The sequence below is a fragment of the Callorhinchus milii genome, unplaced genomic scaffold (genome assembly GCF_018977255.1).
Source record: "Callorhinchus milii isolate IMCB2004 unplaced genomic scaffold, IMCB_Cmil_1.0 Scaffold16, whole genome shotgun sequence".
Taxonomy (NCBI): Eukaryota; Metazoa; Chordata; class Chondrichthyes; order Chimaeriformes; family Callorhinchidae; genus Callorhinchus; species Callorhinchus milii.
In genome coordinates, this window is record NW_024704757.1 from 11,573,592 (window position 1) to 11,589,012 (window position 15,421).

Sequence of the window (15,421 nt, forward strand, 5' to 3'; positions counted from 1 at the left end):
GAACTACGTGCTGCATTCTGCACGGTTGTGGCATAATTGCGATTCTAAATCATATAAGACGACAAGTCTAGAGTTTAACTAGATTTGGGGTTTTCTAAATAGACTACGGCCAAGAATCAATTAGTTCAGGCACAACTTTCAAAAGTTCAGACCTTCGTACAGTTGTGGATGTGGTGGAGGATTATTGCAGTTTAAAATAAACACTGAGGCTGACATCCATTTTATTGCTATAGACGTGGATTAGGATGCAGGTTTGCTCCCACAATACAGTATCACACACAGCAAACTGCACAACTTCAGAACTGTCTTCAGAGAGAAGACAAAATAGAGCATCGAGTACAGGGAGAAGATGAGAGATGAAACAGAAAGATTTTTTGTTTGGTTGGCAAATATTTGATATAGAGGATATGGAAGCTCATTGCCAGGCTTAAAAGTATTCAAACCAGAGAGAGTTCCACATATGCAAGTCATTTACATACGGAAATTTCCCTTTGTTTTACCTAATCCTAAAAAATATTAGGCGCAGGTTGGCAAGACCCTAGGCTTGGGATCCCCCATAATTGTTCATTGGGATCCTGCTGGAGTTTAACCACCTAAAACAAAGGAGGAGAAAGATAGAAATTATTTTTATTCAACTTAAAAATAATAGATTTTGAAATAGACCAAAAAGATACTGAATGAGGAAGACAAGGCATAAGGAATGTTAAGTGACTCATCCAAAGGCTAAATTGCTGAGCCCTTTTAATTTACTCTGATTTTTAATTCTCGGCTGAGCCAGACAGGTTTTCAATGAGAAAATGTATGTTCCGTAGTGTGCACAATTAAATCTTGGCTCTGGAGGATTCATGTGAACTGAGGTGACAGAAAATAATCATGTAAGAAAAATCCACAGTTTAGAGAGAAGATTCTGTTACTGCAGCAGTAGGATAAGAAAAAAAATGAAACGACTAGCTTCGTTTGGCTTTCTTATTTGAACATGCCACTGCACAGAAAACAATTTGGGTCCTGGAGTTGAGAGTTGATCATATAGAGTAGCGGAACAGATTTGAGGGGCTGAATGGCCTAATCCTGTTCCTACGTCTTGGATTGTCAAATATATTGGCTTTTAGAACAAGATTTACAGAAGTAAAAGATATTTTAATTCCGCACTAAACAAGTTGTCCTGTATAGGTCCGCCTGCCACACTGAAGTCAGATATCCATTGAATAGTTGATGAGGAAACTCTTATCGCTTGGGAGAACAGCTGTTTGAAGGTATTATCTGGAAACTGGGTTCATGAACAAACACTCCAGCGTTTGGTATCCACCTTGATTGGTAAGCAGAGAGATAAGCAGTTGCTACTCAATGGGTAGGGGTGTATGGGCAGGACAATGATGGCAATACTATCACACATTTTATGCAGGAATTGGAAGATCAGACCAGTCACTGGGAGCTAAGACTGGTAATGCTGCAAGCAAAAGTAATAGTGATTATAATCCAACGAACAGCAGGAAGCTTACTAGTTTTCTGCAATGGCTTTAGTTGGTTAAACATCAGGATTACCCTCAACGCACACTCTGGAGTCCCCAGGCCTTGTCTCTTGGCAACCTGCTGCCAAAATTTTCTGGAATTGGATAAGCAGGCTGCAAGTCTGCGGGGAGGAGAGTTAGCAATCCTTATTAGATAACTGGAAGTCATACAAATGTGGAACACTCACTGGTTTAGTTTAGAGACTCTAAAGCACGACGATGGGTTTCGGTGCATCAGATGCATAACTGGTCAAAAAAGAAAAGAGCTTGGGTTTGAATCACAGCCAACATGTTCTTTGAAACAGATTAACTGCATCTTGAAATGCCTCGGTTGACGAAGGAATTATAATCTTACTTCAATTTTAAGGCACGAGTGTTTTTTGTTTACTTCAGGAGAGACACGATTTTAGGGATTAAAGACATCACACTCAAACAATAAGTTGCGTGTTTCAGTGCCGTTCAAGCCACTGCTTGACACACATTTGCCAACAGAAAAGGTTTATCTGCATTTGCTCAACGACAGTTCGCCTTTAATGTTAATCTTTTCATGATTAATGTGCTGCGTACACTCAACAAAATCAGATGCAAGTCCTGAGCTGGGGATCGAGTGCTTGTAAACATCCGCGAATCCCATGAGCAGACGATGCTGCTGTTTGCATTGTGCAGCCATTCAGACCCATTGACTGAAATCCCTGCTCTGAATTATCTACTCTCGTTGGTCAACAACACCTTGTATTTATACAAATTTTTTTATGCAAAAGAAAGCACTTGCCAAACCTAGCGGTGGAGACCAGATCCAGGAGAATGACAGATTTAAAACGTTGATCAAAAAGCACAGTTGAAGAGTGGTATTTTCGAGGAGGTTTCTAAAGGTAGAGAGAGGTACAAAGAGGGAGGATTAGTTTTATACCTGTAGAAACTAAGCAACAATTGTAGAAACAGCAAGTAAAATGTTAATACTGATCAACTGAAGTGGAGTTGCTCTTAAAGAGTTGGACATCGTTTAGGTGTCAGACTGGCTCAGTTGGGAGCACTCTCGCCTCCCAAATTCTCCTATCAAAGAGAATCTGTCTTGATAAGAGTCAGTTTCATTTGTTTGCCGATGCTTTGTCCAAAGAATGTAAATTGCATCACAGCTTATCATTCTGTGGAAACAACACTGCTCTCTCTCTCCACCCCAACCCCCCCACCAGATAGTTTATATGTTTCAAGACAAGTTGTCTCTTTCAAAATAACGGATTATACAACAAGACGTTTTTCCTCTTTGTCCTTCTTCAGGTTGTGGAATTGAGAAAATTTTCGAATGCAACTTGCAATTGTGTCTCCCCACACAGTACTGTAACCCATTGCGGCATTTCTACTTTCTACGTCTGGCCCTTACGTCCTCTCTGAACCGATTGCTAATTTAGAATCAGTTAAGGAAAGAATATTATCAAACTCATTCTGTACGCTTGTACTCAAACGCAACCCACTTTAGGCACCCTCCTGAGCGAGGATGTAATTGAGGAAGTTAGAGTCAACTCTTAAGGAAATGTAAACGTATTTCTAGTTAAATTTAACAACCGAGGTGTCGGCTGCCCTCTGCTACCTCCACCAAATTCCCTTCTCACGTGAGCCCACATGAGATTGGGGAAATGGCAAGCCCAAGGGACTGTATGGATTGCTGTTTGAATGAGCAGTGGTAGACACAATTGGCTGAATGGCCTACTGTGCTGTAAATTTTCAAGGAATGAAAAAAATGAGCAGAAACTGGTCGATACTTCCCAACCAAACATAGAAAGAATGAAGCAATTGTAATAATTCCATCCCTCTTTACCCCCCCCCCCCCCCCCGCCCCCCGTTCCCCCACCCCTCTCGTGTCCCCCAGAGAGGTGAGTTAATTCAGCAACCGGTGACACCACCTCGAGCCTCAGGTCCACAGCAGCCTTCAAATATTTTAGAACAAAAACGAGGAAAGAATGAAGATTTCAAAGGCAGATTGTTTCATGAAATCACACAGCAATTTTTGGTGAAAACATTTTGGGACGAAAAGAAATGTCATTTTGAATAGTTAAAAAAAACGAAAACGACTTAACTACATAACCATTAAAAAGAGAAACAAACTTGTGTTCAAGACGCCCCAAAAAATGAACAAAATCTTCCAATAGTAAAGCTTTGCACATAAGAACCATTACAATCACTCTCTGAAGCAAGTAAACATATGCTAAGCTTTTAATGAGCTTAATAATCTAGGTTCTGCCTTTATTTTTGGTTCAATTTATGTTGCAGTAACTGCCTCTAATGTATATCAAGATTATTCATTTAATATGTTATTGAAACAATTTGGCTAATTGGCCTAAAACTCTTCACAATTAGACACAATTGCTAATTGTGAGTCTAATATTCCGGTTCATGGGCCTTTTAATATTTAAGATGATTATTAAGCATGTGTTGCAATACACTGTTAAAGTCATTAAAGTGTAGCACATTTAACAAATCATTATTTTCTATATTCCTTACGTATTCATTTCATGAATGGATTATGAGGAGCATTTAAAAAGCGGCATGGTGGCACAGCTTGCTATTGCTCCTACGTATGGAGCCCTGTAGCTTAGTGGTTAGAGCATTTACCTCGTAAGTGAGAGGACCTGGGTTTGATTCCCGGCAGGGCGAAACGTTGGGCAAGTTTCCTTACTCCACACGCCTCTGTTCACCAGCAGTAAGCAGGAACCCGGTTGATAGTTGATTCGCTTTTCCAGGGGTAAATAATCCCTTTAAAAAAAGTATCTGGTCACTCGACTGTTTGTGGGACGCTGCTGTGCACAATTGGCTGCTGCGTTTCTCACCCCACAAAATATAGTCAATTCACTTTACAGTATATTCTCGAAGACGTGATAAGGCGCTGCATCAAATGCGAGGATTGTTATTATTATGTATTCAGAATCATGCAATACGAGCTTTACAATGTGGCTCATTGAGAATTTTTGTGCTCTAAACTGCAGGGTAACCAGGCAAGAAAGGCGCCTACCTGTTTGTTCAAACTGCCTTTTCATTGGGAGAAAAGGACGGCAAAACACTGCTGTGCCTAAATAACATTCTATATCAAACGCGAGTTTCCCCCTGCTGTCCCCGATTGAATTCCTCTCACTACCTCTTCTCCATCCCATCTCGATTCACTTCAAAAAAATTGCCGAAAGTAAACAGCTAACTGCTCTCACCGCTGTTTTGTGGGAAACATCTCTGTTGCAAATGAGCTGCCACTTTCACCTCCATGACAATGTTCACTTCATTTCCAATTGACCTTAAATGTAAGGAGCTTCAAGCCGTTTATCCTTCTTGAAAGGCATTGTATAAAAGGCAAGTTGTTATAATTTTGGAGTTAAAAAAAAAGGATCAGCCCACACACACGGATCTTTTTTTAATATTTTCAGGGAGCCGTTGGCGAGAGGAGCAGCTGGGTGACCTGAAGCGTACTCTGAAGGGCATCAATCCCACTATTCCACTGGTTTTTGTCAGCGGTAACCACGATATAGGAAACACTCCAACCCCGGAGAACATCGCAGAATACTGCAGTCACTGGGGTGACGATTACTTCACCTTCTGGGTGGGGGGAGTCATGTTCCTCGTGCTGAACTCACAGTTCTACTATGATGCTTCCCGGTGTCCCGAGCTGAAACAAGCCCACGATCGCTGGCTCGAAGCACAACTTGCTGTGGCCGAACAATGCAAGTGTAAACACGTGATTGTCTTTCAGCACATCCCGCTATTTCTCCAGAATGTGGAAGAAGAGAACAATTATTTTAACCTGGAAAAATCATTACGGCTGGAGATTCTACAGAAATTTCACAAAGCAGGTACCTGTGTGTGTGTGTTTATTTGCATTCTCTTTAAAAATGCATTTGAAACATCAAATGAGCTGGGGCAATAAAAAGACCATTTGTTCTATCGAATCTGTTCCTTCCACAGCTAATGTCTGATACTCCTATCACTGGCTCCATTCAGCACTTAACCTCCAGCTTCTTAGCTCAACGGTAAACAGGTTGAAACTTTATTATCCCTATAACCGATAATCCCCTCTCAACAGAGCTACTGTCACCGAGCACAGAAAGTTAATGGATGAGATGATAGAGGCATTCAAGATAATGAAAGTTTTCTGTAAACTGTAATGACAGTTTGCAGCTGAATGTGGCAGCCAATTCGTACTCAGCAAAGTCATGAAGTGAAAGGTAATTTTGTCTGGAAATTGTTGGGCAGGACACTGGGAGAATCTCCCCTCTCTTTTCAAATAGACTTGGGATCTTTAACCTGCCCTGGAGCAGGCAGACAGGACCTTGGTATAAAATCTCACCTGAGGGACAGCATCACCAGCAATGCAGTAATCCCCTAGTCAGCCAAGACTATGAGATTAAAGTCACAACATTGAGGGGATAATTCCACAAGTAAGTGATACGAGGACAAGAAGGCATGAATTTTAGATGATAATCAGCAGCATGAAGTTGGGAAAGTCAGGAAAAAAAGATTTTCCTAGAAGCTATGCTGAGAGCACACAAAGGTGTGAGCTCCTCCTAAAACCAGAAAGATAAGGTTTCCACAGAAATGTGATTCTCACCTGCTGCGGTCTAAACTACGGCTCACATTGGGCTTATAACCCAGTGATCTGTTGAAAGCTCTCATGTGATCCATTCAATGCACTGTATTTTAAAATTAATAAGAAGCAGTTTCTTCTATAACATTTCAGTGTGCTGGCTCTTCCCTTTAACGCTCTGTTCAGCTTTTTTTTGAAACATTCCTCCACTCATTTAGGGTTTAACAAATTACAAAACTCTCGATTCACTGCTATTCCAGCAACAACTGAGGGTGCAAATTTGCTAGTGAAATCTTGGGATGTCCTCCCGACATGAAAGGCGCTATACAAATGTAATTTTGTTGTTATTGTTGTTGAAACAACACCTTGTAATTCAATAACAAATAACACTCTGTGTCCGTATCTGGTAGAAAGGTGATCTTAAAAGTACAGGGATGTGAACTTTCTGTCAATTAAGTGGAACACTGACAAAGACTCTCCTTTGTCCATTCAGATATTGGAGTGCAGTTGTGCAAGTGAGTATGAAGAAGAGAGGCATTGTAAAAGTCTGACTTAATAATCCTTGCATTTGATATAGCGTCTTATCACGTCTTCGAGACATCTCAAAACGCTTCACAGGATATAGAATCATAGAATTATACAGAACAGAAGGAGGTCATTCGGTCCATCATGCCTGTGCCGGCTCTTTGAAAAGAGCTATCCAAATCAATCCCACTCCCCTGCTCTCTCCCCATAGCCCTGCAAACTTGTCCTCCACAAATAATTATCTACTTCTCTCTTAAGAGGTGTTATCAAATCGCTTCCATCACTCTTATAGGCAATGCATTCCAGATCCAAACAACTTGCTGTGTGAAAAGATTTCTTCTCACCTCCTCTCTGTTTCTTTTTAACAAATATTTTAAATCTATATACTATAAAGTGAATTGACTGTATATGTCGTGGGCGAAATGTAGCAGCCAATTACGCACAGCAGTGTCCCACAAACAGTCGTGGATTGAGTGACCAATTATTTAAAAATTTTTGGAAGGAATTATTACCCCCAGAAAAGCGATCCGTCAATCGACTAACAACCGGGTTCCTACCTTCTGCTAGGTAAACAGAGGCGTGAGCGTGGAGTAAGGAAACCTACCCAACGTTTCGACCTGCCGGGAATTGAACCCAGGTCTCTCGCTTGTGAGGCGAGTGCTCTAACCACTGAGCTACAGAACTTTATGACATTTGTAACTCGGGGAGAAACAGTGACTACAAGCCGATAGCAGACGCAGCAGTAGAGATGTCTCAAAGCGCTTCACAGAATACACTGTGAAGTGAATTGACTGTGTAATCTGTGGGATGTGAAGCAGCCCTGCCTTCACTTCATAACAGAACTGTCCAGGTTTGTAGAGAACAGCAGCAGGAATAGGAATTGAAATGAAGGTTCGAGAGTTATAGGCTGTATCCTCAACGCACCCAGATCCACTGGGAAATCAGAAGAGATTTAAAGTGAACATCAAGTTAGTAATGTCAATGCCAAAACAACACAGCACAAGCTATAAAAGCCAATGTTTTCCAGTCCCTTATTTACACCCTTCTATTGGAAAGCAGTAGGAGTCCACAGCAAACTGTTAGCAATAAGTAATTCCCCCAGCTTTGCATTATATGATTTTTTTTCCTGTAGACTAACCCATCTTTTTCAGAATTCATTTTACTTTCAGCTCTTGGGATTCATTAGAAGATAGATTTGATCAGCAAACCCAAGTAGACTGTCTTTATCCTCTAGCATCTCGTCTTTCTATCCACATCAAACTACGTATTGTAAATCACAATTTTTTTGTTTTTTACGTACACTTCACACAGCTGATAGGGCTCCCAAATTGGCTGACCGAAAGCATGGTTGATGGGCCTTAAGGCCAAGGAGGATAGGTCTTAAGGAGTGCGGAACCTTAATAATGGATGCATAACATAACATAACATACCATGTAGGAGCAGGAGTAGGCCCTTCGAGCCTGCCCCGCCATTCAATCATGGCTGATCATCTAATCAAACTCCAGCTAATAACCTAACCCTGCCTTATCCCCATAGACCTTAATCCCTTTTGCAATAAGAAATCTATCTATCTCAGTCTTGAATATGTTCAAGGACTGAGCATCAACAGCCCTTTGGGGTAGTGAGTTCCATACATTCACCACCCTTTGAGTGAAGAAGTTCTTCCTCAACTCAGTGCGAAAGGGCTGGCCTCTGATTTTAAGGTTGTGACCCCTGATTTTAGTTTCTTCAACCACGGGAAACAATCTCCCACTATCTACTCTATCATGCCCTTTGATGATCTTATAGGTTTCTATAAGATCCCCTCTAATTCTTCTATATTCTAGAGAATATAGGCCCAAATTGGTCAGCCTATCCTCGTAACTCATCCCCTTCATCCCTGGTACTAACCTGGAAAATCTACGCTGCACTCCTCCAAGGCAAGAACATCCTTCCTTAAATAAGGAGACCAAAACTGCACACAGTATTCCAGGTGTGGTCTCACCAGGGCCCTATGCAGTTGCAGCAAGACTTCCCTACTCTTATACTCTAATCCTTTCATAAGGATGCAGACTACATTATGGCAGCAAAAAAGCTACAAATACCCTCGCTGAGAAGTTTAGTGTTCTCAGTCTATTAGACTTTTATGAGCAAGATCAATTATGATGACATTTCAAATAAAAATCAGTAAAACATGTGGGAGGACATGAATCAGATAAACTTGTGATGATTTTGACACTCGTTCGCTATTTATTTCTCCAATATATTCAAAGTCTCCTTTCCTAAGAACAAGGATAATCATTGGATCAAATAGATGGAGGGCTTGCGTCAAAACTTCCCAAGGAAATAACTTGCCAACAGCTTTGCTCTATATAGCTGCAGTTCAGACTAGGAGTTTTAACCTCCGTTTTAATTCTGTACTATCCCATTGATGAACAGCAGCATCCAAAGTTCAAAGAAAATGGTTCTGATATTTGAGACCTGCCAGTCTGTATTCCTCAAAACCTTTCACAGAAGGATCACAGCATTCATTCATATTTCCCAGCTGATATTTGGACAGCGAAGAAGATACCACTTAAACATTTGGACAACTGAGAATTGAAAGCTCTTCCTGCTGAGAAAACCAACCCACTGAACTACTCATTAACTGAGAGAAGTGTTCCTGTGTCAGTGACTGGCCCAGTAGAAAATCTCAGGAGGAGACTTAAATGCCAATGATCGTGCTTGTAGTTCTAAGCAAAATCTTGACTAAGTTCTTTCTCCTCCAAAAAAAGGTAATTAAGATACTTTCAAGAACATTACCAATCCTTCATCTCAATTATCTGCAACTGAGAGTTCAATGCATTCCAAGTGTAGGTGAACTGCACGGAACTCTCAGTTCGGTTTGGAAACTCTTAAACATGGTGACGAGTTTCCGCATGCGTCAGACACCCGGCTGACCCCGAGTAAACCTCTCAAACTTTTCAAACTGTTTGTTTGAAAGTTTCTCGATGAAAAGAATCAAAATTGAATTTTCTCCATTTAAGCGGTGAGCAAAAATTACTCGCACAAAATGATGACCTTTAAATCATACCTCACAAAATGTCAAATCGGTAGCCATTCTGCAGCGGTTCCATCAATTTTTATTTCCTGTCAGTGAATTACAGATATACTTGTTTTTTTTTTGCCTTTTAGAATCTCCCCCCCCCCCCCCCCCCCCCCCATGCTCAGTGCACTACTGTCACGTCTGTTTACCTCATTAAGCAAATCACTTTTTATGGTGAGTGGAGCCTTCATTCTAAGTAGTAAGCTTTATTCAATCCTGCTCACTTGTTTGTAAATTCAGTCACCTTGCATGAAGTGTGGTACAACATAAGTGGAGTAGAAAATGACTTTTTTAACTACTGCTGTATATAAATTACACTTTAATTTGGACTGTAGGGAGTGCATCAGAACCATCTCCAAGCCTCAGTTTTCTGGCCACTATCCAAATCAGTAGCAGTATTACCATGCAATATGTTTAAACATTACTGTGTTAAATAATGAGATGAAACAAGTCTAGTTACTAGATCACTAGACTTCACACTATGCCATTCACTGGCGGGCATGTATATTCGAATACTGTGGCCAAATCCTTCAGAAAGCCTCAAGCCTTCCCATCTATTCATGCAAAGGGATATAAATGGCTAAAAACTCGAACACGAGAAATTGCAGTCTTCGGATGAGGATAATCTTGTAACTTGGTTGTGTGTTTATTGCTTGACCATCCTGACCATGTGTGACCAGGGTTCCCTCTGTCACCTCATCCTCCTCGACCTCTCCACCGCCTTTGACACCATGGACCACTCAATCCTCCACCACCTCTCCTTCCACCCCAACTGGTTCAGGTCCTACCTTTCACGCCGCCTCCACTTCATCACGGCAAACAGTTTCTCCTCCAGCCCCCGCACTGTCTCGTGCGGTGTTCCTCAGGGCTCTGTCCTCGGTCCCCTCCTCTTCATCCTCTACATGCTCCTGCTTGGTGACATCATCCGCAGACAAGGGGTAAATTTCTACATGTATGCGGATGACACCCAACTGTACCTCTCTGCCTCCACCCTGAACTCCAGGACTACTGCATCCTGACCGACTGCCTGTCCAACATCAAGTCCTGGACGAGGGACAACTTCCTCCAATTCAACGTCAGCAAGTCCAAGGCCCTGTCTTGTTTGACTCTGACCTGTCCTTTCTCCCCCACATCCGCACCATGACCGGCACTGCCTACCACCACCTCAACAACATTGCCAAGACTCTGCCCCCACACTCTGGAACTCCATCCCACGGTCCCTTTGCCTCGTTTCCTCTCTCGCCTCCTTCAAGGCCCATCTCAAGACCCTTCTCTTCGACCGTGCCTTTGGTCTCCCTCCCACCTCTCTGCCTTCCCTCACCCCTACACCGCTCCTCCCCCACGCTCGGGCCCCGACACCTGACTGTTCAGCACTATGGGACGTCCACCCAACGTGAAAGGCGCTCTATAAGTGCAATTTTGTTGTTGTTGTTGCTTGCGGGTCCTCATTTGTGAAACTATCTTGTGGTTTTCTTGCTTCTTTTAAGCCCTGAGGTGCCACACAGCCACCCACCCCGAACGAATGCTAGTGGGGGATATTTTTATTCTATTAGCTAGCAATAAATTCAGGAAACAGCCATTTAAATAATCTCTCAGTGAAACGATCGCAGTGCACAAGAGTGTTATGGTGGCCGGTGAAATTCCTGCAACAGAACTTGAAGGATCTGGAGGTAAAGTGAAAGAATGGCCTGGAAGTTGTTTTAATGCGCTCCATCTGGTCCAGACTAAAATGTAATTTATATAGTAGCAAAAATTCCAAGCCGCATGTGTCACTCCACCGTAACTATTTATGCTAAGCATTTTAATTTAGACAAGTAAGCAGGACTGAATGGGATGTACAATACAATACAAAATTACATTTGTACAGTGACTTTCACGTCAGGCCATTTTCATCCCAATACATCCCATTCAGGCATGGCATCATTTCCATACTATGATTGTATATGATAATTCCACACGCAATGGCACAGTGTTCAGTGGCCTCTATGTCTTTGGTGAAGTGGAATAATAATCAGAAAAGCACTGGAGTCAGCTTTGTAAAACTGTAATTACACTCCGGATCTCTCCTTAATCTGAGAATGTGTAGAGAGTTCAGCAGAGTCCAGTGCCATTGCCCTGGTGAAGATGCATCTTTAAACATGGTTCGGAGAGAAGATTTTGCAGTTAAGTGGCTGCCTGTTACCTCTCAGTCAGCGAATTCACGTTGTGAGCTGACGTATCACTTTTGGCTGGAGATGGAAATGTACTCAACCGGTGCATGTGTAATTTGATAAAAATTGCATTAAATCTTCCAAATTACCTTACAATTTGTTGTAGCATTAAGATTAATATTAACAATCACGTTGATTCAGTAGGTGTCATTAATTGAAGCAATTGCAGTGAATTCAGAGTGGAATTCTGTGCGTCTGTATTTAGAGAGAATGTGCGACGAAGGGTTTGTGCGGGCAAAGTCATATCATCACACAAGACAATTGTTGCATTATACGTTCACTTTGTTGCCAAGTCTCGAAACTGTATTTTGGGTAAACACAAAAGTCAATTTTTACCAAGACCGTATTTTTTGGCGAGATAGCTCAATAAAACTGATTAACTGATCACGTTGATCGTTTCCATGGAAACACATCCATAATTTTTTCATATACGGCCCCCAAAGTCTTGATTTTTTTCCCCCAGCACTCAACAATCTTGTCAGAATTGCACAAATAAGGAGTTATCATGGTTAGGCAGAAACGCAGATGCACAGTGACACCAATTATTTGTTTCTCTCTCGCGAGCTGAGGATAATAAATCTTGGCATGATCACAATTAAGGCTTATTTTTACCTGCAGAGAAACATACACCACACATATAGGAAATGTAACTCTCGTCTTAAGGAAGAGGATTATCCTGATCAGCAACACACACCATTTGTCTCAGCATTTTCAGAGAATTGTTCATTGCAAACTACGGTAGCGATGCCTTATAACATAGACTTGAAGCAAATTGCTTTATGACCAGTGAACCCGGCCATTTTGAACACAAACTGACAATTATTTTAAGTCAATCTTTGTGAAACTTAGATATCGGTTATGAATCAATAAGACAACTGATGTACTGTACTGAGAAACACCAGCTCGTTCAATTAAATTATGCCTCTTTACAAAAAAGTTTCAAAATTTTAAAAAATAATTTCCTCGCAAGTAGTCATGCAAATCTCTAGCTGCTTTAGTTCATTATAACCTTCCATTTATTATCAACAGGAAAACTCTTCTGTAATAATTATATATTCCACCTACAATCCAAAATTGTAATTATTGGAAACCCGTGGTATGAAATAAAATGTATTTTGGTTGTTAACTAAATATCCAATCTGTACATTTTAGAGAAATAGGAAAGACAGATCCAAACAAGTGCTGCTGAATTCTTTTAACGGGACAATATAATTGCATAACCAATAAGGTATGAAAACAGAATTTGAATTCTCACACCTTTACTCCACTCGAGCCACTCCAATGCACACAACTCCTGGAGAACGCAACATGCACCAGGAAGCTTCCATAAAATGTCTCTCTGACTCCCAAAGGAAATCAACTGAAACTCTAGGACTTTATAACCCACATTGTTCAATTCAGAGGACTTGTGAGGCATGACTATTGCTTTGAAGCCCCTGCTGACTAGTCCTTATGATGGCGGGCGTAATCCATATAGTCTGAAGCTTCATGTTATTAGGGGATCGCTTAAAAGACACATTTTGCTCGATCTGCAATACAATTAAATACGTTTTAAAATGTTCAGAATTATCACATACATATATATATAACTACCTTAAGCACTACTACACAAACCTATTCTTTTTTGCCTACACTTAATTTACTGCGAAGCACACTGATACTCATTCTCCCCTCTAGAACCCCATTGTTTATGGACGCTTTACCTGGGACTTGTACATGTGTCTGTTCGTGTCTTCAGTTGTGTTCTTTCATGGCATCCAATTTCCAAACTTTGGCAAAAGGATTAAGAGCTAGGACAACAAAGACCAGTCATACAAATCCACAGTGTAGTTCTGAAAGGACATTTACAATTTACAACATAAGTTCCGGTTGAAGCAGAAAGCATCAACGTATTTAAGAAGAAATTTAATGCATTTGTGACGGGCTAGGGAATAGAGGGTATAGAAAATGGGATTTGGAGGGTTAAAGGCTTGTGTAGAGTATACCAGCAAGGGTCTATTTCAACTAAATGGGCTGTTTCTGTCCTGTGACATTCTAAGTAATAGGAGACGTAAATAGATTTAGTTTAAGCTTTTCCTGAAAGGATACAAATCCAATTTTAATTAAGAGATTTGAACCTTGTCATTGGCACTTGGAGCGAGGAGCTTCTTCTCACTTATTGCAAGAGATTGAACTATGTAAAGGGTAGTTTTCTTTTGTTTGATTAAGCCTGTCACTCGAGCTAATTAGGAACAAAAAAAATCTTGTCAGCAACGATAACTATTTTCTGGCTTTAAACCACACTGGCAAACTTCGCTTATTTCCTCAGAAAAACGCCAGGGCACAAATGATCAATCAAGCTAGAGCTGCCTTTTAATACCATTGTTCTACAATTAATAGAGGAAAGCTTCATACTAAAGATACTAATGAATGAATGTTTAAAAAAAAAGACCTGTGACCAAGATATGTGTAAGATTTTAAGCCAGTTAATTAATTAATGCTGCTGAATCCTCTGCCTCAGTCGCCTGCTCAGGTTTGCCCTCTCAAAATGATGTATAAAATGTATTGGGGAATAAGCAATATATTTCCTGAAATTAAATTTTAAAAGATTAGACTTGTGGTTCAAAACAATCCAATGTTGACTGGGAATGAATCATGAAGCACACTGTTCATTTGGTTGCAAGCGGCATTACAATTTTTTTTCCACATTCATTATTTCTCTCAAGACCAAATAAATTGAAGTGAACAAATGTATTAGAATTCCCATCTCAGTGTATGTACAGTATATGCATGTTAAAGTGGTCGGCAGACAGACAGACTTTTGCTCATTTATGATGTAGTTTCAAGATTATTTTCTGTGTGCTTTAGGAACCAATGGAAGAGTGTAGTGGCAGTATATAGAGGCAGTAAACAAGGTATTAAGAATTGGTGGTTGTGATTATAAAATCTTCCTGTAGTAGCCAGTTATAGCCTTGCACTTTATTCATAAAAATACAGAATAATGCTAGATTTGACAGTCCCGTGTTTTACAATATACATATTCAGATGTAAAGAACAAATCAGCATCTCATTATATAGGGGGAAAGAAAAGGAAAAAAAGCTAGTAAGAAGGGAGAGCAGATATAAAACTGCCTTGTGCCCCAATTATACTACGCACTTAAAATTGCATTATAAATCTGTTTTTAGAAGGTTCTTTGAGAAATGAATCAATCCCAATGCTTGAATCATATTTTTTCTGATTTCAAATGAGTTTAAACATGAAAAAAAAAAGCATCAACGTTAGCAAAAATCTGTTACATTCCAGGCTCTCCTTTTAATATAAAAATATTAGCTGATGGTTGACATTGGTTAGTCAAGTTCTACATCTGCACATAATAATTAATCGTTCAGGACCGAAAATGTGGAGAACGGCTCAAAGCGATTCACAAAGTTTCTATAAAGTGCAGGAACTGGATATTTGCTGATGGACAGAGTTTAACATTCACCAGACATTCGATCAGCAGAAAAAAAAATCAATTGCAATGAATGTTTTTAGTGATATTGACTTTCCTTAAATATTCTCAGAGTAATC

At 40.5% G+C, this 15,421-nt stretch overlaps 1 protein-coding gene and 2 non-coding genes across 3 annotated transcripts in view; 2 read left to right on the plus strand and 1 right to left on the minus strand.

Moving 5' to 3' along the window:
• Positions 1 to 15,421, plus strand: part of cpped1 (calcineurin-like phosphoesterase domain containing 1) — a 52,243-nt gene that overhangs the window by 25,438 nt on the left and 11,384 nt on the right. Inside the window, exon 3 of the mRNA XM_007893699.2 lies at positions 4,919 to 5,341. Within this exon, the coding sequence (XP_007891890.1) occupies positions 4,919 to 5,341 (423 nt within the window). The remainder of the gene's footprint in view (positions 1 to 4,918; positions 5,342 to 15,421) is intronic.
• On the plus strand, positions 4,088 to 4,160 carry trnat-cgu. The gene has a single exon. It is a non-coding gene; the product is annotated as a tRNA-Thr (tRNA).
• On the minus strand, positions 7,210 to 7,281 carry trnav-cac. The gene has a single exon. It is a non-coding gene; the product is annotated as a tRNA-Val (tRNA).